At 40.5% G+C, this 27376-nt stretch overlaps 1 protein-coding gene across 1 annotated transcript in view; it reads right to left on the bottom strand.

Moving 5' to 3' along the window:
* Positions 1-27376, bottom strand: part of WDR36 (WD repeat domain 36) — a 410170-nt gene that overhangs the window by 65748 nt on the left and 317046 nt on the right. The window contains exon 16 of the mRNA XM_053699732.1: positions 176-321. Within this exon, the coding sequence (XP_053555707.1) occupies positions 176-321 (146 nt within the window). The remainder of the gene's footprint in view (positions 1-175; positions 322-27376) is intronic.

Here is a 27376-nt window from a genome sequence, read left to right as displayed (position 1 = left end):
TGATAGACAAAGGAGGAGTCCGGGAGGAAGCACCTTTTAGATTTAAATAAAAAAAAAAAAAATAAAAAAAAAAAAAAAGGGGGGGGGGGGGGGGAGAGAGAGGTAATTTCTGTCCATATTAATGTATACAAGTTTGTATTACTTTAATATAGCTTAACATAAAATACTTGAATACCTTAATGATATCGAGGTTAAGGAGATTTCTCCACCTTGAGTCTGGCAACAACGACAGTGTTACCAGTTGTTCTCCCAATTGTTCTGGAGATTCATATTCCATTATATCTTCATTTGTTTCTCCTTCCTCCTCCATTGTTTCTGCAGCTTAAAAAAAAACAGTTCAACATATATTACAAAATGCTAGTAGGGAAGTGGAATATATTCATTAAATAAAATATGTACATAGAGCTTTTAATAAAATAATTTACATCTGCATCTAAATGTTAACATTAAAGGGACAGTCTACACCAGAATTTTTATTGTTTGAAGAGATAGATAATCCCTTTATTACCCATTCCCTAGTTTTGCATAACCAACAGAGTTATATAAATACACTTTTTACCTCTGTGATTACCTTGCATCTAAGCCTCTGCAAACTGCCCCCTTATTTCAGTTCTTTTGACAGACATCCATTTTAGCCAATCAGAGCTTGCTCACAGGAACTCCACGTGCGTGAGCACAGTTTTATCTATATGACATATGTGAACAAACACTCTCTAGTGGTAAAAAACTGTCAAAATGCCCTGAGAGAAGAGGCGGCCTTCAAGGGCGTAGAAATTAGCATATGAACCTCCTAGGTTTAGCTTTCAACTAAGAATACCAAGAGAACAAAGCAAAATTGGTGATAAAAGTAAATTGTAAAATTGTTTAAAATTACATTCTCTATCTGAATCATTAAAGTTTATTTTGGACTAGACTGCCCCTTTAATCTACATTTTTTTTTATTTCTCCTTAATTTCATCATCAAAAAGATAATGAAGAGAAATGAAAAAAAGAAGGTTGTTATATACTTAATTTCTCATTTTCATAGAGTCTACATTTTTCCTACCTCGTGTGACAAATATTTAACTGCACTTTACAATTGTTATGAGAACATAAGTGTGCAATATACGGTTTGTGATTTGAGCAATATTTATTTAGCCAATGTAAGTGTAAATTCAGAGAATACAGTTAACTAATGAAGGAAACTACATTTTAAAACTTCTAATTTATTTCTTCTTGTCCATATTCTTTGACGCTAGATTAAACTAGCTGCTGAGACCGACTGGAATCATGGAGCCTTAAAAGCAGCCTTTCATAGGGGTTTATGTTATCGCATTAATGACTAACTAGTCTATAGGGACTTACCGGATTCCTTGGAGGAGTTTATTGCCTTATGTATGAAGCTGGATACCAGACATCTAGGGGTCGATCCGATAAAAATCGTCGCCCGCAAAAGCCGGCGACGCCAAGAATTGCGCGGATTTGGTATCCTATATACGGCGTAACCTAGAAGTTACGCCCGTATATTTCTGCCGTCGCCCGCAGTTTTTTGGGCCATAGGCAGGTATACCAAACCCGCGCAGTTTGGTATCCAATATGCAGCGTAAGGACTTACGTGGCGAAAATGGAGAAAACTTACTCCATTTTCACCTCGCCACAAAAAGCAGCCGTAAGAAGCCTTACGCTGACTATTGGAGCCCCGTAACTCCCTAAACTAGCTGCTAAAATAAACCTAACACCTAACGCATGCGCAATGTCTATCTACCTGTCAACCGCGATCTTCTAAAATAAACCTAACACCTAACGCATGCGCAATGTCTATCTCCCTGTCAACCGCGATCTTCTAAAATAAACCTAACACCTAACGCATGCGCAATGTCTATCTACCTGTCAACCGCGATCTTCTAAAATAAACCTAACACCTAACGCATGCGCAATGTCTATCTACCTGTCAACCGCGATCTTCTAAAATAAACCTAACACCTAACGCATGCGCAATGTCTATCTCCCTGTCAACCGCGATCCCCCCCAAATCCCTAATAAAGTTATTACCCCCTAAAACGCCGCTCCCGGACCCCGCCGCCATCTACATAAACTAACCCCCTACTGTGAGCCCCTAAAACCACCGCCATCTACCTTATCTATCCCGTAATCTGACCCCTTACACCGCCGCCACCTATATAAAAATTATTAACCCCTAATTTAATCTACCTACCCCGCCGCCAGCTATGTTATCTATATTAACCCTAAGTATATTATAGTTAATATAGTTATTACATTATATATATTAACTATATTAACCCTAATTATATTAGGGTTAATATAGTTAATATAGTTACTATAGTATTTATATTAACTATATTAACTCTATCTAACCCTAACACCCCTAACTAAATTTATATTAAATTAATCTAATTAATTTATAAACTAAAATATTCCTATTTAAATCTAAATACTTACCTATAAAATAAACCCTAAGATAGCTACAATATAATTAATAATTACATTATAGCTATGTTAGGGTTAATATTTATTTTACAGGTAAATAGTTAATTATTTTAACTAGGTATAATAGATATTAAATAGTTATTAACTATTTAATATCTACCTAGTTAAAATAATTACCCAATTACCTGTAAAATAAATCCTAACCTAAATTACAAATACACCTACACTATCAATAAATTTAATAAACTACTAACATCTATCTAAAAATACAATTAAATTAACTAAACTAAATTACAAAAAAAAACAAACACTAAATTACAAAAAATAAAAAAAAGATTACAAGATTTTTAAGCTAATTACACCTATTCTAAGCCCCCTAATAAAATAATAAACCCCCAAAATAACAAAAATTCCCTGCCCTATTCTAAATTAAACAAATTTCAAAGCTCTTTACCTTACCAGCCCTTAAAAGGGCCTTTTGTGGGGCATGCCCCAAAGAATTCAGCTCTTTTGCATTCAACAAATACAATCACCCCCCCCCCCCATTACAACCCACCACCCACATACCCCTATTCTAAACCCACCCAAACCCCCCTTAAAAAATCCTAACACTACCCCCCTGAAGATCTCCCTACCTTGTCTTCACCACACCGGGCCGAACTCCTGATCCGATCCGGGCGATGTCGTCCTCCAAGCGGCAAAGAAGAAATCTTCCTCCGGCGATGTCATCCTCCAAGCGGCAAAGAAGAATTCTTCCTCCGGCGACGTCTTCCTCCAAGCGGCAGCAAAGTCTTCATTCTTCCGGCGGCATCTTCAATCTTCTTTCTTCGCTCCGCCGCCGCGGAGCATCCATCCCGGCCGACTGCTAAACTTGGAATGAGGTACCTTTAAATGACGTCATCCAAGATGGCGTCCGCCGAATTCCGATTGGCTGATAGGATTCTATCAGCCAATCGGAATTAAGTTAAAAAAATCTGATTGGCTGATTGAATCAGCCAATCAGATTCAAGTTCAATCCGATTGGCTGATCCAATCAGCCAATCAGATTGAGCTCGCATTCTATTGGCTGATCGGAACAGCCAATAGAATGCGAGCTCAATCTGATTGGCTGATAGAATCCTATCAGCCAATCGGAATTCGGCGGACGCCATCTTGGATGACGTCATTTAAAGGTACCTCATTCCAAGTTTAGCAGTCGGCCGGGATGGATGCTCCGCGGCGGCGGAGCGAAGAAAGAAGATTGAAGATGCCGCCGGAAGAATGAAGACTTTGCTGCCGCTTGGAGGAAGACGTCGCCGGAGGAAGAATTCTTCTTTGCCGCTTGGAGGATGACATCGCCGGAGGAAGATTTCTTCTTTGCCGCTTGGAGGACGACATCGCCCGGATCGGATCAGGAGTTCGGCCCAGTGTGGTGAAGACAAGGTAGGGAGATCTTCAGGGGGGTAGTGTTAGGATTTTTTAAGGGGGGTTTGGGTGGGTTTAGAATAGGGGTATGTGGGTGGTGGGTTGTAATGGGGGGGGGGGGGGGTGATTGTATTTGTTGAATGCAAAAGAGCTGAATTCTTTGGGGCATGCCCCACAAAAGGCCCTTTTAAGGGCTGGTAAGGTAAAGAGCTTTGAAATTTGTTTAATTTAGAATAGGGCAGGGAATTTTTGTTATTTTGGGGGTTTATTATTTTATTAGGGGGCTTAGAATAGGTGTAATTAGCTTAAAAATCTTGTAATCTTTTTTTTATTTTTTGTAATTTAGTGTTTGTTTTTTTTTGTAATTTAGTTTAGTTAATTTAATTGTATTTTTAGATAGATGTTAGTAGTTTATTAAATTTATTGATAGTGTAGGTGTATTTGTAATTTAGGTTAGGATTTATTTTACAGGTAATTGGGTAATTATTTTAACTAGGTAGATATTAAATAGTTAATAACTATTTAATATCTATTATACCTAGTTAAAATAATTAACTATTTACCTGTAAAATAAATATTAACCCTAACATAGCTATAATGTAATTATTAATTATATTGTAGCTATCTTAGGGTTTATTTTATAGGTAAGTATTTAGATTTAAATAGGAATATTTTAGTTTATAAATTAATTAGATTAATTTAATATAAATTTAGTTAGGGGTGTTAGGGTTAGATAGAGTTAATATAGTTAATATAAATACTATAGTAACTATATTAACTATATTAACCCTAATATAATTAGGGTTAATATAGTTAATATATATAATGTAATAACTATATTAACTATAATATACTTAGGGTTAATATAGATAATATAGCTGGCGGCAGGGTAGGTAGATTAAATTAGGGGTTAATCATTTTAATAGAGATGGCGGCGGTGTTAGGGGCTCACTTTAGGGGGTTATAGATATAATATAGCTGGAGGCGGGGTACGGGAGCGGCGGTTTAGGGGTTAATAATTTTATTAGGTTGCGGCGGGGTAAAGGAGCGGCGGTTTAGGGGTTAATAGCATTTTTATTGTTAGGCTAGTGAGGGGGGATAGCGGATAGAGGGTTAGACAGTGCGGGCTATGTTAGGGAGGCGTGTTAGACAGTGCGGGCTATGTTAGGGAGGCGTGTTAGACAGTGCGGGCTATGTTAGGGAGGCGTGTTAGACAGTGCGGGTGTTTTAGACTTTAGTCAGGTTTTATAGGCGCCGGCAGATTCTAACGTGGCGCAAGTCACTGGCGACGCCAGAAATTTGTACTTACGCAGATTTCTGGACATCGCTGGTTTGTGAGACTTACGGCACGTTAGCATCTGACGGCGACCTATATGGGATAGCTCGAGTTGCGAGCTGAAACTGCGGGCGACGCCGGTTCCCTCGCTTGCGCCGCAAACTGCAATCGATATCGGATCGCGCCCCTAGAGCGGCTACAAGAAAAAAAAACGTGCACAAAAACATAATTTATGTAAGAACTTACCTGATAATTATTATTTGGATTGAAATGAATTTAAGTTTTCTTATATTTCAAAAAACTCAAAATAGGCAAAAAGAATGAGACAGCTGCCTGAAGAACTTTTCTACCAAAGACTGCTTCAGAAGAAGCAACTACATCAAAATGGAAAAATGTAGTAAATGTATGCAAAAAAGACCAAGTTGCTGCTTTGCAAATCTGATCAAGAAACCTCTATGACTAAGCACTAAGTGTTCAATTTCCATGCCTTCAAATTTAGAGATTTCAGATCCTGATGGGAAGACGGCCCTTGAGACAGAAGGTCTGGCCTTAAAGGAAGTGGCCAAGGCTGGCAACTGGACATCTGGACAAGATCCGCATACCAGAACCTGTGAAGCCATGCAGGTGCTATCAGAAACACATGAGATTGTTCCATTATGATCTTGGAAATCACCCTTGGGAGAAAAACTAGAGGTGGAAAAATGTAAGCAGGTTGGTAAAACCAAGGAACTGCTAAAGCATCCACCATCTCTGCCTGAGAATCCTTGGATCTGGAAAGATATCTGGGAAGTCATCAGATCTATTTCTGGAACACCCCACATCTGTACAATCTAATGAAACACATCTGGATGGAGAGACCACTCCCCTGGTCTGACCACTGGGATAACCCGCTTCCCAATTGTCTACACTTGAAATATGAATCGTAGAAACTAGACAAGAGTTGGACTCTGCCCAAGAAAGTATTCGAGATACTTCCTTCATCGCTAAAGAAAGTACAAGCAGTCATGGAAAATTAAGGCCTTTTACCAAGATCCAGAAAGGTCTATGAGAAGACCACCACTGATCTCCACTACAATTTACAAATATCAAATCCTCACATTTATAGTTGTAATTAACAAAGAAAGTATGATACTGAGTCCCAACATTTCCAAACAAACTGACTATTATTTTATCAGACATAGTAATCTAATAGTTAAACAATTGATGAGTTATGGTGTCCTCTGTTCCCATATGTATACGATATCTGCAATAAAGTCTTGCCTACTTGTTAAGGTGTAGTGTATTTTTTCCAAAGCGAAGACATGGTCTATTTCTTGTATCCACATAGGGAAGTTGGCGATTTGGCTTTTCTTCTAAAATCTGGATATTAAGCGTTTAACACAATTAAGCATACATTCAAACAGTTTTTTTTCCGGTAAATACAGGAGATGGGGGAGTATTGTTAAGTAAAACTATAGTAGGTGTATGTGTAATCGAAACTCCAAGAATCGTGTTAATACATTTAGTGATTTTGTTCCAGAAGGTTTGTAGGAGTGGGCAGGACCACCAAATGTGGGATAATGTGCCTGTACCTCCACAGTGTCTCCAACACCAGGAGGAAGAGTTTAGGAAGATACTATGAAGACGGTGTGGGGTTAAATACCATCTCGAAAGCAGTTTGTAATTCATTTCCGCTATAGCTAATGATATAGATGATTTTTTTGGTCTCAATAAAAGTATGACTCCATTGAGTTTCTGTCAAAGTGAACTTGAGTTCTTTTTCCCACTTCAATATATAGGAAGGCTTTTTATAGAGATATGGGATCTCGTTAATGAGGGGGCTGTACATAAAACTTCCAGGTGGGTAAGAAGTCTAGTAAGATCAGATTTAAAGGGGCTATTATAAATAGCATGTCTCATTTGTACATAGGGAAACCAGAGGTGAAATGGAAGACCTAGTAATAGGGAGAGCTCCCTTTGGGGACAATTTAGACCTTTGTTTAGTACCATATGTACTGGGATGTTTGTGGGTAAGCCTGCTATAGTCGGTGTCTGTATAATGTGCGGTTGTAGTAAAAGAGGCCAAAGTTCAGAGGCCAAAGTTTTGTCCCAAATGCGTAGCATAGATGCAACATAATAGTTTGTGTTGACCTCTAGAAGTCTGGCTTTGGGTGGGATCCAACATAGATCTCCAAGGTTATGTCCTCCTATTAAGAAGGATTCTAGTTGTACCCATGGTTTATTAGATTGTGAATGCTTCCATGCTGACATTCGAGCTATATGGACAGATTTATAATAATCTATCAGATTGGAGCCCTCAAACCACCATGTTCTCTACTAAGGTATAATGTATGCTTGGATACTCTAGCTCTTTTTGTGCCCAGATAAATAATTCAAACATTTTTTGCTGTATCATTAAATATTGAAGGGGAAGATCTAAATGGAGGACCTGAAATAAATATAAATATTTGGGAAGTAGATACATTTTTATTGCGTTAATGCACCCCATACAGGAAAGGTGGCCTTGTCTATGCCATATGTCAAGGGAAGTTTGGGATTCTTTGTGAAGGGGGGTATAATTAAGGTTGAATAGATCAGACTGGTTAGGGGATATATCAATTCCTAAAAGGCCGGTCATGTTTGCTCTCTGTCAGACCCCCACTAGCCCAAATGAGCATTTTAGGGTTACTATTAGATACTTTTGTAAAACTTTTGACTTACTATTTCTAATAGCAACCCATAAAGGCTTGTTTGGGCTACGGATCTGACAGAGAGGAAACATACAGCAGAGACTGCAACAGTAAACAGTGAATCGATAATACAAGAAAAGATTTACTGTTTACACGAGGCTGCTGTCGGCTCTTTAAGATATAGGTGTCATAAAAATTCCTGACCGGAACATTTGTGTGCGAGAGGGGGGGGTCTGTTGGAGTGCTCTCTGTATCAGATGTCTGCGCAGTGTGCACAGCAAGTCCTAAAGTGGTGTAGCTGGGGGCGGAAACCATGAAAACTGCACGCAGCTGCAAAGCATAAGGAGAGATTGATCCTGACAGAAATGCTGTCGGCTCATCTGCTTTGTGAGAGGCGGGGTCACGTGACTTTGCTCAATGACATCACTGACCCCCTGAATCGTTTCGGATCTGCACTGTATCGATGCAGCATCGTTAACGGCTGCATAACGATGTATCACAGAATCGATTTTCAGCACCCCTGTAATTTATATACACAAATAAGCCTTAAAAAAGTAAATCTCATACATTTCATATTCTGCAGCTGGTAAAAAATGTAATTGGGAACACATTAAGGGGAAAACTATTTTATAGTATACTGTCCCTTTAAGGACTTATCGTTTTACCCTTAATTCTGGAATTCTTCAACTATCTTCGCAGATCAATATTCACGAAGCTTAATCTTAGAAGGGCTTACAACCTCAACAAGAGAAGGTGAGGAGTGGAAACAGCATTCAATTCCAGGCTCTGCCATTTTGAATAATTGGTCATGCCACCCTAGACAAATGCCTCGTTTGCCTAGGCCACTTTACTGCAAGATTCTGCATGCCAGAGAGCATCATCATGAGGCAGCTCTTCACTAGCCCCTTTTAGAGAACTGAGTTAGTTCTGCCCATGGGGCTGTTGGTGTGATTGTCATCTCATTAATTTAATATGGTAAATTATTATTTTCTTACCACATACACTTGTTTTCACATTTTTATTACAGCCTACTGGTAAACTTTCCAATAGGTAAAAAGTAATTGGTAACTGCATATTAGAAAAATATTGATTAACTATGTCACAGCCAAGAGTAAATATATAATATGTATGAAAACCCTTTAAGTTCAAATGACGTACAGAGTATGTCTGTGTCGTTAAGGGGTTAATCATCTTTGGGCTAACAAATAGTAATATGATTTATAGGATGCAGTCAGTATTGTGCAAACACTTGCATGTTGAAGGGAGTTTTAAGAAAATCAGCAGATACCCGCAGAACTTGCATTTAAAATCAAAATCCTGTCTTATTCTAAGAATTCTACATTAGAGTTAAGTACCATATAAAATAAGAAACAAGGACACAGTGTACAACTATCATTGACAATGTATGCTTAGAATATCTCCTGCCTACACAGGCTCCCCCCCAACTCAGTATAGTGTGAAGCTGGGGGCTTGAAAAGAACAGGACTATCATTCATAGTTGATTATTGGATGGCTTTAGTACCTCACCAACTGTAAGTTAAGTTGAGGCAGGGCTAAGCTTCACTAGCGAGAATAAACCATCTTAAAGTGAATGTAAAGTTGATCAGTCATGTCATAGGCAAAAATTAGGCAGAGTTTCATTCAAATATTTACTATTTAGTTATGTACTCCAAATTTTACCTTTTAATACTCTTAAGATTAGCGCCGTTCCTCCACCCACCATATTCTTAACTTGATTGACAGATGAAGATTCTGCAATCTACAAATCAATGTTCCCCCCCCCCCGGGGGTTCAGCCCCTTTCCTCAAACGTAACTCGTTTAGTCTGCGTATGCGCTAAAAGGAGATTTTTCAGATGGAATCTACTTATTTGTTCATAAGACGCGCATGTTCAATTGGCCTCATGGTGAAACACTTTGTAGTATGATGAGAAAGCGGAGAGTAGTGCATGCGCAATACAATTTTGTTATCGTGAGCGTGCTTCAGAGCTATGTATAGAGCGGGTGGGACCGCTCTATATGTCAGACAAGGAAAAAACATAATTTATGTAAGAACTTACCTGATAAATTCATTTCTTTCATATTAGCAAGAGTCCATGAGCTAGTGACGTATGGGATATACATTCCTACCAGGAGGGGCAAAGTTTCCCAAACCTTAAAATGCCTATAAATACACCCCTCACCACACCCATAATTCAGTTTAACGAATAGCCAAGAAGTGGGGTGATAAGAAAGGAGCGAAAGCAACAAAAAATAAGGAATTGGAATAATTGTGCTTTATACAAAAAAAACCCCATAACCTCCACAAAAAAGGGTGGGCCTCATGGACTCTTGCTAATATGAAAGAAATGAATTTATCAGGTAAGTTCTTACATAAATTATGTTTTCTTTCATGTAATTAGCAAGAGTCCATGAGCTAGTGACGTATGGGATAGCAAATACCCAAGATGTGGAACTTCCACGCAAGAGTCACTAGAAAGGGAGGGATAAAATAAAGACAGCCAATTCCGCTGAAAAATTAATCCACTACCCAAATCAAAAAAGTTTCAATTTTTATAATGAAAAAAACTGAAATTATAAGCAGAAGAATCAAACTGAAACAGCTGCCTGAAGTACCATTCTACCAAAACTGCTTCTAAAGAAGAGAAAACATCAAAATGGTAGAACATAGTAAAAGTATGCAAAGAAGACCAAGTCATTGCTTTGCAAATCTGATCAACATAAGCTTCATTCCTAAAAGCCCAGGAAGTAGAAACTGACCTAGTAGAATGAGCCGTAATCCTCCGAGGCGGGAATCCACCCGACTCCAAATAAGCATGATGAAACAAAAGTTTAAGCAAGATGCCAAATAAATGGCAGAAGCCTTTTGACCTTCCTAAAACCAGAAAAGATAACAAATAGACTAGAAGTCTATCTGAAATCTGAATAGCTTCAACAGAGAATTTCAAAGACTCTTACCATATCCCAAGAAAGTAAGAATCTCACCAAAGAAGTCTTAGGAAAACAATAATTCCTCCCTAATGTTGTTAGAATTTACAACTTTAGGTAAGAATTGAAATGAGGACAGCAAAAACCACCTTATCCTGATGAAAAAATCAGAAAAAAGAGATTCACAAGAAAGAACAGATAATTCAAAAACTGTTCTAGCTGAAGAGATGTCCAAAAAGAACAATACTTTCCATGAAAGTAAATAATGTCCAGAGCAAGCATATGCTCAAATAGAAGAGCCTGAAAAGCCTTCAGAACCAAATTAAGACTCCAAGGAGGAGAAATTGGCTTAATGACGGGTTTGATACGAATCAAAACCTGAACAAAATGATGAATATATCAGGAAGTAATACTGCCTTATCCTGATGAAAAATCAGAAAAGGATATTCACAAAAAAGAGCAGATAACTCAAAAACTCTTCTAGCAGAAGAAATAACCAAAAGGAACAATACTTTTCCAAGAAAGTAATTTAATGTTCAAAGAATGCATAGTTTCAAACGGAGGAGCCTATAAAGCCCTCAGCACCAAATTGAGAATCCAAAGAGGAGAGATTGAATTAATGACAGGCTTGATATGGACCAAAGCCTGTACAAAACAATGAATATCAGGATGATTAGCAATCTTTCTGTGAAAAAAGAACAGAAAGAGTAGAGATTTGTCCTATCAAAGAACTAAAGACAAAACCTTATCCAAACCAACCTGAAAAAATAATAAAATTCTATGAATTTTAAAAGAATGCCAAGAAAAGTAGACCTTCCAGACTCAATAATAAATCTTTCTAGAGACAGATTTACGAGCCTGAAACATAGTATTAATCAATGAGTCAGAGAAACCTCTATGACTAAAAATCAAGCGTTCAATCTCCATCCCTTCAAATTTAATGATTTGAGATCCTGATGGAAAAAATGGGCCTTGAGAAAGAAGGTCTGGTTTAAACGGAAGTGTCCAAGGTTGGCAACTGGCCATCCGAATGAGATCCGCATACCAAAACCTGAGAGGCCATGCTGGAGCCACCAGCAGAACAAACAAATACTCCATAAGAATTTTGGAAATCACTTAGGAAGAAGAACTAGAGGCGGAAAGAAATAGGCAAAAAGATAATTCCAAAGAAATGTCAATGCATACACTACTTCCGCCTGAGGATCCCCGGACCTGAATAGGCCCCTGGGAAGTTCTTTATTCAGATGAGATGCCAACAAATCTATTTCTAGAAATGCTCACATCTGAAAAATTGAAAAACATATCTGGGTATGAGAGACCATTCTCCCGGATGTAAAGCTTGATTAACAGAGATAATCCGCTTCCCAAATATCTATACCTGGGGAAAAAAACCACAGAAATTAGATAGGAGCTGGATTTAGCCCAAGCTAATATCCGAGACACTTCTGTCACAGCCTAAGGACTGATAGTCTCACCCTGATGATTGACATACACCATAGTTGTGATATTGTCTGAAAAACAATAAATGTCTCTTCTTCAAAAAGAAACTAACTGAAAAACTCTGAGAATGCACGGAGTTCTAAAATATCAAATGGTAATCTCGCCTCCTGAGATTTCCAAACCCCTTGTGCTGACAGAGAACCTCAGACAGCTTCCCAACCAAAAAGACACATCTGTAGAGATCATGGTCCAGGTTGAAAGAAACGAAGAGACCTGTAGAACTAAATGATGGTGATCTTAACCACCAAATCAAGAGAGATAAATATTAGGATTCGAAGATTTAAATGTGAAATCCTAGAATCCCTGCACCATAATTCAGCATAAAAAACTGGAAAGGTTCTTTCTATTGAAAATGAGCAAAGGGAATTGAATCCAGTGCTGTGGCCATAAGACCTAAAACCTCTATGCATATATAGCAACTGAAGGAAATAATAGAGACTAAAGGTACCGACAGATGGAACCCAATAAAATTGTCCCTTGTCTGATAGAGACAAAGACAGTGACACAAACTATCTGGAAACCTAAAAAAACCTAAATTTTTAGAAATCACAAAATTCTTCTAGCTAAAACAGCTAAAGACATAGATTAAACCTCATTTGCGAAAATATTCAATAAAATGAAGACACAAATGAAATTATTAGCATGATAGTCCAGTTTAAAGGACCAGCCAATACAGTGGACTTGCATAATCAATAAATGCAAAACAACAAGACAAATGCAACAGCACCTAGTCTAGTAAATTTTGTCCCTTTAACAATGCTAAAATAAATCATAATCTGATACTTGATCTTAAAGTAAACAGAAAAAATGAAGCAATTGAAACATTATCCAAATAAATCACAGGTCAAGAAAAGTACCTGAAAATAATTTTTTTTCCATAAATAAGATACAACCATCTAAAGGAAAATAAATACTATTTTGCTATAGAAACAATAGCATAATTAGTAGGAGTAGAGATAGCTCCAATAAATTGGAGAACCCTCCAAATTGAATTTAACTGCCGGCAAAGAATATAGTTTAAAACCTTTGAAGAAGGAATAAAAGAAAATTCGCAGCCTATTCCATTCCCTAGTATGAGGAAATGGAAAAAAAAACCTCTGAAAACACAGAAGAATAAATAAGCAGAAATAAAATGTTAGCTAGTCTTGAAAAAGAACTAGTTACCTTAATATCCAAAATAATCAACACCTTTTCAACAAAGAACAAATGTACTTTAATAAAAAAATAAAATAAAAAAGTAGATTTGTTAGTGTCAATATCTGACGAAGAAAATTCTGAATGAGAAAAAACATCATCAGAGAAGGATAAATCAGTATGTTGTTGGTCATTTGAAACTTCAATAATTAAAAAAGAAGTTTGAAAAAGACCTAAAAATTTTATTAGAAGGCACAATGTCAGACAAAGCCTTAAAAATAGAATCAGAAAAATATTCTTATAAATCTTCTAAATATTTCTTGTACATAAGATGTAAAAAGAATAGCAATATATAAAGCATAAATACTAATGGATTCTGCATGTAAAAGTTTATCAAGATAACTTATTACAAACCATAGCTAAAGATAAACATTCATAACATTTAAAATAAATGAATTTAGCTTTGGTAGGACTGAACTCAGTCAACAGGAATCCCTTAGATCATTTTGAAACAGGAACAGTGAAATCTTGCAATATGTAATAGAAAAAAACAATATTTAAAGCAAAATTATCAAATTCCTTAAATGACAGTTTCAGGAATGGGAAAAGAATGCAAAATAATAAGCTTCTAGAAACCAGAAGCAATAAAAAAGTGAGGTTTAAATAATGTGAGGAAAAAAAGTGGAAAAAAATACGCCCACATTTTTTGGAGCCAAATATGACGCCCACATTATTGGCGCTAAATACAACGCCCATATTTTTGGCGCCAAGTATGACGCCACAACCTCTGACGCCAGAACCGATGCCCACATTTTTTGGCGCAAAAAAATGTCTGAATACACATGCATCAAAAATGACGATTAACAGTAAACAACTTCCGGCGTCAACTACGGTGCCGGAAATGACGACATTTTTGCGCCAAAAAAGTCTGCGCCAAGAATTACGCAATAAAAAGAAACATTTTCTGCCCCTGCGAGCCTAACAGCACACAGGGAAAAATGATCAATTGAAAATTTTCAAGGTAAAGAAAAATAAATTGAATTAAAATGCATTATCCCAAATAATGAAACTGACAGTCTGGATTTTAAAGGAATACTGATTATCCTGAATCATGGCAAATATAAGTTTAAAGACATATATTTAGAACTTTACATAGAAAGTGCCCAAACATAGCTTAGAGTGTCATAATAAAAACAGAATTTATGCTTACCTGATAAATTACTTTCTCCAACGGTGTGTCCGGTCCACGGCGTCATCCTTACTTGAGGGAATCTCTCTTCCCCAACAGGAAATGGCAAAGAGTCCCAGCAAAAGCTGTCCATATAGTCCCTCCTAGGCTCCGCCCACCCCAGTCATTCGACCGACGGACAGGAGGAAAAAACAGGAGAAACTATAGGGTGCCGTGGTGACTGTAGTTAGAGAAATTAATTCATCAAACCTGATTAAAAAACCAGGGCGGGCCGTGGACCGGACACACCGTTGGAGAAAGTAATTTATCAGGTAAGCATAAAATCTGTTTTCTCCAACATTGGTGTGTCCGGTCCACGGCGTCATCCTTACTTGTGGGAACCAATACCAAAGCTTTAGGACACGGATGAAGGGAGGGAGCAAATCAGGTTACCTAAACAGAAGGCACCACGGCTTGCAAAACCTTTCTCCCAAAAATAGCCTCCGAAGAAGCAAAAGTATCAAATTTGTAAAATTTGGCAAAAGTGTGCAGGGAAGACCAAGTCGCTGCCTTACATATCTGATCAACAGAAGCCTCGTTCTTGAAGGCCCATGTGGAAGCCACAGCCCTAGTAGAGTAAGCCGTGATTCTTTCAGGAGGCTGCCGTCCGGGAGTCTCGTAAGCCAATCGGATGATGCTTTTAAGCCAAAAGGAAAGAGAGGTAGAAGTCGCTTTTTGACCTCTCCTTTTACCAGAATAGACGACAAACAGAGAAGATGTTTGTCTGAACTCTTTTGTAGCTTCTAAATAGAATTTTAGAGCACGGACTACATCTACATTGTGTAACAAACGTTCCTTCTTTGAAACTGGATTCAGACACAAAGAAGGTACAACTATCTCCTGGTTAATATTTTTGTTGGAAACAACCTTTGGAAGAAAACCAGGCTTAGAATGCAAAACAACCTTATCTGAATGGAACACCAAATAGGGCGGAGTACACTGCAGAGCAGATAACTCAGAAACTCTTCTAGCAGAAGAAATAGCAGAAGAAATAGCAACCAAAAACAAAACTTTCCAAGATAACAACTTAATATCTATGGAATGTAAAGGTTCAAACGGAACCCCTTGGAGAACTGAAAGAACTAGATTTAAACTCCAGGGAGGAGTCAAAGGTCTGCAAACAGGCTTGATCCTAACCAGAGCCTGAACAAATGCTTGAACATCTGGCACAGTTGCCAGTCGTTTGTGTAACAAGACAGATAAAGCAGAAATCTGTCCCTTTAGAGAACTCGCTGATAATCCTTTATCCAAACCTTCTTGTAGAAAGGAAAGGATCTTAGGAATTTTGATCTTATTCCATAAGAATCCCTTGGATTCACACCAGCAGATATAACTTTTCCATATTTTATGGTAAATTTTTCTAGTTACCGGTTTTCTGGCTTGAACCAGAGTATCTATCACAGAATCTGAAAACCCACGCTTTGATAGAATCAAGCGTTCAATCTCCAAGCCGTCAGCTGGAGGGAGACCAGATTTGGATGTTCGAATGGACCCTGTACAAGAAGATCCTGTCTCAAAGGTAGCTTCCATGGTGGAACCGATGACATATTCACCAGGTCTGCATACCAAGTCCTGCGTGGCCACGCAGGAGCTATCAAGATCACTGAGGCCCTCTCCTGCTTGATCCTGGCTACCAGCCTGGGAATGAGAGGAAACGGTGGAAACGCATAAGCTAGGTTGAAGGCCCAAGGCGCTACTAGTGCATCCACTAGAGTCGCCTTGGGATCCCTGGATCTGGACCCGTAGCAAGGAACCTTGAAGTTCTGACGAGACGCCATAATTGAGTCAACTGGGCAAAGATCTCCGGGTGGAGTTCCCACTCCCCCGGATGGAATGTCTGACGACTCAGATAATTCGCCTCCCAGTTTTCCACTCCTGGGATGTGGATCGCAGATAGGTGGCAGGAGTGATCCTCCGCCCATTTTATTATTTTGGTCACTTCTCTCATCGCCAGGGAACTCCTTGTTCCCCCCTGATGATTGATATAAGCAACAGTCGTCATGTTGTCTGATTGGAATCTTATGAATCTGGCCTTTGCTAGTTGAGGCCAAGCCCTGAGAGCATTTAATATCGCTCTCAGTTCCAGAATGTTTATCGGGAGAAGAGACTCTTCCCGAGACCATAGTCCCTGAGCTTTCAGGGAGTCCCAGACCGCGCCCCAGCCCACTAGACTGGCGTCGGTCGTGACGATGACCCACTTTGGTCTGCGGAAGCTCATTCCCTGGGACAGGTGGTCCAGGGTTAGCCACCAATAGAGTGAGTCTCTGGTCTTCTGATCTACTTGAATTACTGGAGACAAGTCTGTATAGTCCCCATTCCACTGTTTCAGCATGCACAGTTGTAATGGTCTTAGATGAATTCGCGCAAAAGGAACTATGTCCATTGCTGCAACCATCAATCCTACCACTTCCATGCACTGAGCTACGGAAGGACGAGGAATAGAATGAAGAACTTGACAAGCGTTTAGAAGTTTTGACTTTCTGACTTCTGTCAGGAAAATCCTCATTTCTAAAGAATCTATTATTGTTCCCAAGAAAGGAACTCTTGTCGACGGAGACAGGGAACTGTTTTCTATGTTCACCTTCCATCCATGAGATCTGAGAAAGGCCAGAACGATGTCTGTGTGAGCCTTTGTCTTTGAAAGAGACGACGCTTGTATTAGAATGTCGTCCAAGTAAGGTACTACTGCAATGCCCCTTGGTCTTAGAACCGCTAAAAGGGACCCGAGTACCTTTGTGAAAATCCTTGGAGCAGTGGCTAATCCGAATGGGAGGGCCACAAACTGGTAATGTTTGTCCAGAAAGGCGAACCTTAGGAACTGATGATGATCCTTGTGGATAGGAATATGTAGATACGCATCCTTTAGATCCACGGTAGTCATAAATTGACTTTCCTGGATTGTAGGTAGAATCGTTCGAATGGTTTCCATTTTGAACGATGGAACCCTGAGAAATTTGTTTAGGATCTTTAAATCCAGAATTGGTCTGAAAGTTCCCTCTTTTTTGGGAACTACAAACAGATTTGAGTAAAATCCCATCCCCTGTTCCGCCTTTGGAACTGGGTGTATCAATCCCATTTTTAACAGGTCTTTTACACAATGTAAGAATGCCTGTCTATTTGGTTTGAGGATAAGTGAGACATGTGGAACCTTCCCCTTGGGGGTAGTTCTTTGAATTCCAGAAGATAACCCTGAGAAACTATTTCTAGTGCCCAGGGATCCTGAACATCTCTTGCCCAAGCCTGAGCAAAGAGAGAGAGTCTGCCCCCTACTAGATCCGGTCCCGGATCGGGGGCTACTCCTTCATGCTGTTTTGCTAGTAGCAGCAGGCTTCTTGGCCTGCTTACCCTTGTTCCAGCCTTGCATCGGTTTTCAGGCTGGCTTGGTTTGTGAAGCATTACCCTCTTGTTTAGAGGATGCGGAATTAGAGGCCGGTCCATTCCTGAAATTGCGAAAGGAACGAAAAACAGAATTTATGTTTACCTGATAAATTTCTTTCTCCAACGGTGTGTCCGGTCCACGGCGTCATCCTTACTTGTGGGATATTCTCTTCCCCAACAGGAAATGGCAAAGAGCCCAGCAAAGCTGGTCACATGATCCCTCCTAGGCTCCGCCTACCCCAGTCATTCGACCGACGTTAAGGAGGAATATTTGCATAGGAGAAACCATATGGTACCGTGGTGACTGTAGTTAAAGAAAATAAAATATCAGACCTGATTAAAAAAAAACCAGGGCGGGCCGTGGACCGGACACACCGTTGGAGAAAGAAATTTATCAGGTAAACATAAATTCTGTTTTCTCCAACATAGGTGTGTCCGGTCCACGGCGTCATCCTTACTTGTGGGAACCAATACCAAAGCTTTAGGACACGGATGAAGGGAGGGAGCAAATCAGGTCACCTAAATGGAAGGCACCACGGCTTGCAAAACCTTTCTCCCAAAAATAGCCTCAGAAGAAGCAAAAGTATCAAACTTGTAAAATTTGGTAAAAGTGTGCAGTGAAGACCAAGTCGCTGCCCTACATATCTGATCAACAGAAGCCTCGTTCTTGAAGGCCCATGTGGAAGCCACAGCCCTAGTGGAATGAGCTGTGATTCTTTCGGGAGGCTGCCGTCCGGCAGTCTCGTAAGCCAATCTGATGATGCTTTTAATCCAAAAAGAGAGAGAGGTAGAAGTTGCTTTTTGACCTCTCCTTTTACCTGAATAAACAACAAACAAGGAAGATGTTTGTCTAAAATCCTTTGTAGCATCTAAATAGAATTTTAGAGCGCGAACAACATCCAAATTGTGCAACAAACGTTCCTTCTTTGAAACTGGTTTTGGACACAGAGAAGGTACGATAATCTCCTGGTTAGAAACAACTTTTGGAAGAAAACCAGGTTTAGTACGTAAAACCACCTTATCTGCATGGAACACCAGATAAGGAGGAGAACACTGCAGAGCAGATAATTCTGAGACTCTTCTAGCAGAAGAAATCGCAACTAAAAACAAAACTTTCCAAGATAATAACTTAATATCAACGGAATGTAAGGGTTCAAACGGAACCCCCTGAAGAACTGAAAAAACTAAATTGAGACTCCAAGGAGGAGTCAAAGGTTTGTAAACAGGCTTGATTCTAACCAGAGCCTGAACAAAGGCTTGAACATCTGGCACAGCTGCCAGCTTTTTGTGAAGTAATACCGACAAGGCAGAAATCTGTCCCTTCAGGGAACTTGCCGATAATCCTTTTTCCAATCCTTCTTGAAGGAAGGATAGAATCCTAGGAATCTTAACCTTGTCCCAAGGGAATCCTTTAGATTCACACCAACAGATATATTTTTTCCAAATTTTGTGGTAAATCTTTCTAGTCACAGGCTTTCTGGCCTGAACAAGAGTATCGATCACAGAATCTGAGAACCCTCGCTTCGATAAAATCAAGCGTTCAATCTCCACGCAGTCAGCTGGAGTGAAACCAGATTCGGATGTTCGAACGGACCCTGAACAAGAAGGTCTCGTCTCAAAGGTAGCTTCCAAGGTGGAGCCGATGACATATTCACCAGATCTGCATACCAAGTCCTGCGTGGCCACGCAGGAGCTATCAAAATCACCGACGCCCTCTCCTGCTTGATCCTGGCTATCAGCCTGGGGATGAGAGGAAATGGCGGGAACACATAAGCTAGTTTGAAGGTCCAAGGTGCTACTAGTGCATCCACTAGAGCCGCCTTCGGATCCCTGGATCTGGCCCCGTAGCAAGGAACTTTGAAGTTCTGACGAGAGGCCATCAGATCCATGTCTGGAATGCCCCACAGGTGAGTGACTTGGGCAAAGATTTCCGGATGGAGTTCCCACTCCCCCGGATGCAATGTCTGACGACTCAGAAAATCCGCTTCCCAATTTTCCACTCCTGGGATGTGGATAGCAGACAGGTGGCAGGAGTGAGACTCCGCCCAAAGAATAATTTTGGTTACTTCTTCCATCGCTAGGGAACTCCTTGTTCCCCCCTGATGGTTGATGTACGCAACAGTCGTCATGTTGTCTGATTGAAACCGAATGAACCTGGTCCTCGCAAGCTGGGGCCAGGCCTGGAGCGCATTGAATATCGCTCTCAGTTCCAGAATATTTATCGGTAGAAGAGATTCTTCCCGAGACCAAAGACCCTGAGCTTTCAGGGATCCCCAGACCGCGCCCCAGCCTATCAGACTGGCGTCGGTCGTGACAATGACCCACTCTGGTCTGTGGAACATCATCCCTTGAGACAGATTGTCCAGGGACAGCCACCAACGGAGTGAGTCTCTGGTCTTCTGATTTACTTGTATCTTCTGAGACAAGTCTGTATAGTCCCCATTCCACTGACTGAGCATGCACAGTTGTAATGGTCTTAGATGAATGCGCGCAAAAGGAACTATGTCCATCGCCGCCACCATCAACCCGATCACTTCCATGCACTGAGCTATGGAAGGAAGAGGAACGGAATGAAGTATCCGACAAGAGTCCAGAAGCTTTGTTTTTCTGGCCTCTGTTAGAAAGATCCTCATTTCTAAGGAGTCTATAATTGTTCCCAAGAAGGGAACCCTTGTTGACGGGGATAGAGAACTCTTTTCCACGTTCACTTTCCAGCCGTGAGATCTGAGAAAGGCCAGGACAATGTCCGTGTGAGCCTTTGCTTGAGGAAGGGACGACGCTAGAATCAGAATGTCGTCCAGGTAAGGTACTACTGCAATGCCCCTTGGTCTTAGCACCGCTAGAAGGGACCCTAGTACCTTTGTGAAAATCCTTGGAGCAGTGGCTAATCCGAAAGGAAGCGCCACGAACTGGTAATGTTTGTCCAGGAATGCAAACCTTAGGAACCGATGATGTTCCTTGTGGATAGGAATATGTAGATACGCATCCTTTAAATCCACCGTGGTCATGAATTGACCTTCCTGGATGGAAGGAAGGATAGTTCGAATGGTTTCCATCTTGAACGATGGGACCTTGAGAAATTTGTTTAAGATCTTGAGATCTAGGATTGGTCTGAACGTTCCCTCTTTTTTGGGAACTATGAACAGATTGGAGTAGAACCCCATCCCTTGTTCTCTTAATGGAACAGGATGAATCACTCCCATTTTTAACAGGTCTTCTACACAATGTAAGAACGCCTGTCTTTTTATGTGGTCTGAAGACAACTGCGACCTGTGGAACCTCCCCCTTGGGGGAAGTCCCTTGAATTCCAGAAGATAACCCTGGGAGACTATTTCTAGCGCCCAAGGATCCAGAACATCTCTTGCCCAAGCCTGAGCGAAGAGAGAGAGTCTGCCCCCCACCAGATCCGGTCCCGGATCGGGGGCCAATATTTCATGCTGTCTTGGTAGCAGTGGCAGGTTTCTTGGCCTGCTTTCCCTTGTTCCAGCCTTGCATTGGTCTCCAAGCTGGCTTGGCCTGAGAAGAATTACCCTCTTGCTTAGAGGACGTAGCACCTTGGGCTGGTCCGTTTTTACGAAAGGGACGAAAATTAGGTCTATTTTTTGCCTTGAAAGGCCGATCCTGAGGAAGGGCGTGACCCTTACCCCCAGTGATATCAGAGATAATCTCTTTCAAGTCAGGACCAAACAACGTTTTCCCCTTGAAAGGAATGTTTAGTAGCTTGTTCTTGGAAGACGCATCAGCCGACCAAGATTTCAACCAAAGCGCTCTGCGCGCCACAATAGCAAACCCAGAGTTCTTAGCCGCTAACTTAGCCAATTGCAAAGAGGCGTCTAGAGTGAAAGAATTAGCCAATTTGAGAGCATTGATTCTGTCCATAATCTCCTCATAAGGAGGAGAGTCACTATCGAGCACCTTAAGCAGTTCATCAAACCAGAAATATGCGGCAGTAGTGACAGGGACAATGCATGAAATGGGTTGTAGAAGGTAACCCTGCTGAACAAACATCTTTTTAAGCAAACCTTCTAATTTTTTATCCATAGGATCTTTGAAAGCACAACTATCCTCTATGGGAATAGTGGTGCGTTTGTTTAAAGTAGAAACCGCTCCCTCGACCTTGGGGACTGACTGCCATAAGTCCTTTCTAGGGTCGACCATAGGAAACAATTTTTTAAATATGGGGGGAGGGACGAAAGGAATACCGGGCCTTTCCCATTCTTTATTAACAATGTCCGCCACCCGCTTGGGTATAGGAAAAGCTTCTGGGAGCCCCGGCACCTCTAAGAACTTGTCCATTTTACATAGTTTCTCTGGGATGACTAAATTTTCACAATCATCCAGAGTGGATAATACCTCCTTAAGCAAAATGCGGAGATGTTCCAATTTAAATTTAAATGTAATCACATCAGATTCAGCCTGCTGAGAAATGTTCCCTAAATCAGTAATTTCTCCCTCAGACAAAACCTCCCTGGCCCCCTCAGATTGGGTTAGGGGCCCTTCAGAGATATTAATATCAGCGTCGTCATGCTCTTCAGTAACTAAAACAGAGCAGCCACGCTTACGCTGACAAGGGTTCATTTTGGCTAAAATGTTTTTGACAGAATTATCCATTACAGCCGTTAATTGTTGCATAGTAAGGAGTATTGGCGCGCTAGATGTACTAGGGGCCTCCTGAGTGGGCAAGACTCGTGTAGACGAAGGAGGGAATGATGCAGTACCATGCTTACTCCCCTCACTTGAGGAATCATCTTGGGCATCATTGTCATTATCACATAAATCACATTTATTTAAATGAATAGGAATTCTGGCTTCCCCACATTCAGAACACAGTCTATCTGGTAGCTCAGACATGTTAAACAGGCATAAACTTGATCAGAAAGTACAAAAAACGTTTTAAAATAAAACCGTTACTGTCACTTTAAATTTTAAACTGAACACACTTTATTACTGCAATTGCGAAAAAACATGAAGGAATTGTTCAAAATTCACCAAATTTTCACCACAGCGTCTTAAAGCTTTGAAAATATTGCACACCAATTTTGGAAGCTTTAACCCTTAAAATAACGGAACCGGAGCCGTTTTAAGCTTTAACCCCTTTACAGTCCCTGGTATCTGCTTTGCTGAGACCCAACCAAACCCAAAGGGGAATACGATACCAAATGACGCCTTCAGAAGTCCTTTATAAGTATCAGAGCTCCTCTCACATGCGACTGCATGCCATGCCTCTCAAAAACAAGTGCGCAACACCGGCGCGAAAATGAGACTCTGCCTATGCTTTGGGAAAGCCCCTAAAGAATAAGGTGTCTAAAACAGTGCCTGCCGATATTATTATATCAAAATACCCAGATAAAATGATTCCTCAAGGCTAAATATGTGTTAATAATCAATCGATTTAGCCCAGAAAAGGTCTACAGTTTAAATAAGCCCTTGTGAAGCCCTTATTTACAATCGTAATAAACATGGCTTACCGGATCCCATAGGGAAAATGACAGCTTCCAGCATTACATCGTCTTGTTAGAATGTGTCATACCTCAAGCAGTAAGAGACTGCACTCTGTTCCCCCAACTGAAGTTAATTGCTCTCAACAGTCCTGTGTGGAACAGCCATGGATTTTAGTTACGGTTGCTAAAATCATTTTCCTCATACAAACAGAATTCTTCATCTCTTTTCTGTTTCTGAGTAAATAGTACGTACCAGCAATATTTGAAAATAACAAACTCTTGATTGAATAATGAAAAACTACAGTTAAACACTAAAAAACTCTAAGCCATCTCCGTGGAGATGTTGCCTGTACAACGGCAAAGAGAATGACTGGGGTAGGCGGAGCCTAGGAGGGATCATGTGACCAGCTTTGCTGGGCTCTTTGCCATTTCCTGTTGGGGAAGAGAATATCCCACAAGTAAGGATGACGCCGTGGACCGGACACACCTATGTTGGAGAAATTAGACTTATTCTTGGCTTTGAAAGGCTTTCCCCCAGTGATGTCTGAGATAATCTCTTTCAATTCTGGCCCAAAGAGAGTTTTACCCTTGAAGGGGATATTAAGCAATTTTGTCTTGGAAGATACATCCGCTGACCAAGACTTTAGCCAAAGCGCTCTGCGCGCCACAATTGCAAACCCTGAATTTTTCGCCGCTAATCTAGCTAATTGCAAAGCGGCATCTAAAATAAAAGAATTAGCCAACTTAAGTGCGTGAACTCTGTCCATAACCTCCTCATACGGAGTTTCTCTACTGAGCGACTTTTCTAGTTCCGCGAACCAGAACCACGCTGCTGTAGTGACAGGAACAATGCACGAAATGGGTTGCAGAAGGTAACCTTGCTGTACAAAAATCTTTTTAAGCAAACCCTCCAATTTTTTATCCATAGGATCTTTGAAAGCACAATTATCCTCGATAGGGATAGTAGTACGCTTGTTTAGAGTAGAAACTGCCCCCTCGACCTTAGGGACTGTCTGCCATAAGTCCTTTCTGGGGTCGACCATAGGAAATAATTTCTTAAATATAGGAGGGGGAACAAAAGGTATGCCGGGCTCCTCCCACTCCTTATTCACTATGTCCGCCACCCGCTTGGGTATAGGAAAAGCGTCGGGGTGCACCGGAACCTCTAGGAACTTGTCCATCTTGCATAATTTTTCTGGAATGACCAGGTTGTCACAATCATCCAGAGTAGATAACACCTCCTTAAGCAGTGCGCAGAGATGCTCTAATTTAAATTTAAATGTCACAACATCAGGTTCAGCCTGTTGAGAAATTTTTCCTGAATCTGAAATTTCCCCATCTGACAAAACCTCCCTCATGGCCCCTTCAGATTTGTGTGAGGGTATGACAGAGCAATTATCATCAGCGCCCTCTTGCTCTTCAGTGTTTAAAACAGAGCAATCGCACTTTCTCTGATATACAGGCATTTTGGATAAAATATTTGCTATGGAGTTATCCATTACTGCCGTCAATTGTTGCATAGTAATAAGCATTGGCGCGCTAGAAGTACTAGGGGCCTCCTGCGTGGGCAAAACTGGTGTAGACACAGAAGGAGATGATGTAGAACTATGTCTACTCCCTTCATCTGATGAATCATCTTGGGCAACTTTACTATCTGTGGCAGTACTGTCCTTACTTTGTTTGGACGCTATGGCACAATTATCACACAATTTTGAAGGGGGGGACACATTGATCTTCAAACATATAGAACATAGCTTATCTGAAGGTGCAGACATGTTAAACAGGCTTAAACTTGTCAATAAAGTACAAAAAAACGTTTTAAAACAAAACAGTTACTGTCTCTTTAAATTTTAAACAGTGCACACTTTATTACTGAATATGTGAAAAAGTATGAAGGAATTGTTCAAAATTTACCAAATTTTCACCACAGTGTCTTAAAGCATTAAAAGTATTGCACACCAATTTTCAGAGCATTAACCCTTAAAATAAAGAAACCGGAGCCTGTTACAGTTTTAACCCCTCTACAGTCCCAGCTACAGCCTTTGCTGCGACTTTACCAAACCCAGGGGGGAATACGATACCAAATGAAGCCTTCTAGGAACTTTTCCAACCACTTTCAGATCCACACACATGCATCTGCATGCCTTGCTCCCAAAAGTAACTGCGCAGTAATGGCGCGAAAATGAGGCTCAGCCTACAACTGGGAAGGCCCTTCCTGACTGGAAAGGTGTCTAACTCAGTGCCTGACGTTAAAAAACGTTCCCCCAGTTTATAAGTGTGAATTTCAAACATAAACATGTATAAAATGCTCAAATAAAGCAATCGATTTTGCCCATAAAAGTGTCTACCAGTTTTATAGCCCATATTAAGCCCTTTATTCTGTTTGAGACTAAGAAAATGGCTTACCGGTCCCCATGAGGGGAAAATGACAGCCTTCCAGCATTACACAGTCTTGTTAGAAATATGGCTAGTCATACCTTAAGCAGAAAAGTCTGCTAACTGTTTCCCCCAACTGAAGTTACTTCATCTCAACAGTCCTATGTGGAAACAGCAAACGATTTTAGTTACTGCTGCTAAAATCATCTTCCTCTCACAAACAGAACTCTTCATCTTTTTCTGTTTCAGAGTAAATAGTACATACCAGCACTATTTTAAAATAACAAACTCTTGATAGTAGAATAAAAAACTACAACTAAACACCACATACTCTTAACCATCTCCGTGGAGATGTTGCCTGTGCAACGGCAAAGAGAATGACTGGGGTGGGCGGAGCCTAGGAGGGACTATATGGACAGCTTTTGCTGGGACTCTTTGCCATTTCCTGTTGGGGAAGAGATATTCCCTCAAGTAAGGATGACGCCGTGGACCGGACACACCAATGTTGGAGAAATAAGACTTACTTACCCTAAGACACTCATCTACATATAGTAGACAGCCAAACCAGTACTGAAACGAGAATCAGTAGAGGTAATGGTATATAAGAGTATATCGTCGATCTGAAAAGTGAGGTAAGAGATGAATCTCTACGACCGATAACAGAGAACCTATGAAATAGATCCCGTAGAAGGAGACCATTGAATTCATATAGGCAATACTCTCTTCACATCCCTCTGACATTCACTGCACTCTGAGAGGAAAACCGGGCTCCAGCCTGCTGCGAAGCGCATATCAACGTAGAATCTAGCACAAACTTACTTCACCACCTCCATGGGAGGAAAAGTTTGTAAAACTGAATTATGGGTTTGGTGAGGGGTGCATTTATAGGCATTTTAAGGTTTGGGAAACTTTGCCCCTCCTGGTAGGAATGTATATCCCATACGTCACTAGCTCATGGACTCTTGCTAATTACATGAAAGAAACGAGGAAGTATCTCTTGGGAGGAGTTTGCGAAGAAACGGTAAAGAAATTAGATGCTATATAACAGAAAATCAGTTTAAAAAAAAAATATATAACTTAGCGACTAGGTTTAGTGAGACAAAGTCTATGCGTAGCAGTTTTCCTGAATGCCTAACTTTACATTCACTTTAAGATACCTCAATACTCCCATGAATTGTGAATATCAAAACATTTAAAAGTTAGATCAAATATTAAAATTGTATATACATTGATTCAGTGTCACGGATACCCTCTTGGAGGAAGGACAATATCCTAGGAATCCTTACCCTACTCCATGAGTAATTCTTGGATTCACACCAATGAAGATATTTACGCCATATCTTGTGGTAAATTTTCCTGGTGACAGGCTTTCGTGCCTGTATTAAGGTATCAATTACTGACTCGGAGAAGCCACGCTTTGATAGGATCAAGCGTTCAATCTCCATGCAGTCAGTCTCAGAATAAGTAGATTCGGATGATTGAAAGGACCTTGTATTAGAAGGTCTTGTCTCAGAGGCAGAGTCCATGGTGGAAAGGATGACATGTCCACTAGGTCTGCATACCAGGTCCTGCGTGGCCACGCAGGCGCTATCAATATCACCGATGCTCTTTCCTGAG

Source organism: Bombina bombina, chromosome 2 (assembly GCF_027579735.1).
Source record: "Bombina bombina isolate aBomBom1 chromosome 2, aBomBom1.pri, whole genome shotgun sequence".
Classification (NCBI taxonomy): Eukaryota; Metazoa; Chordata; class Amphibia; order Anura; family Bombinatoridae; genus Bombina; species Bombina bombina.
This window is presented reverse-complemented; position numbering and strand designations above follow the sequence as displayed.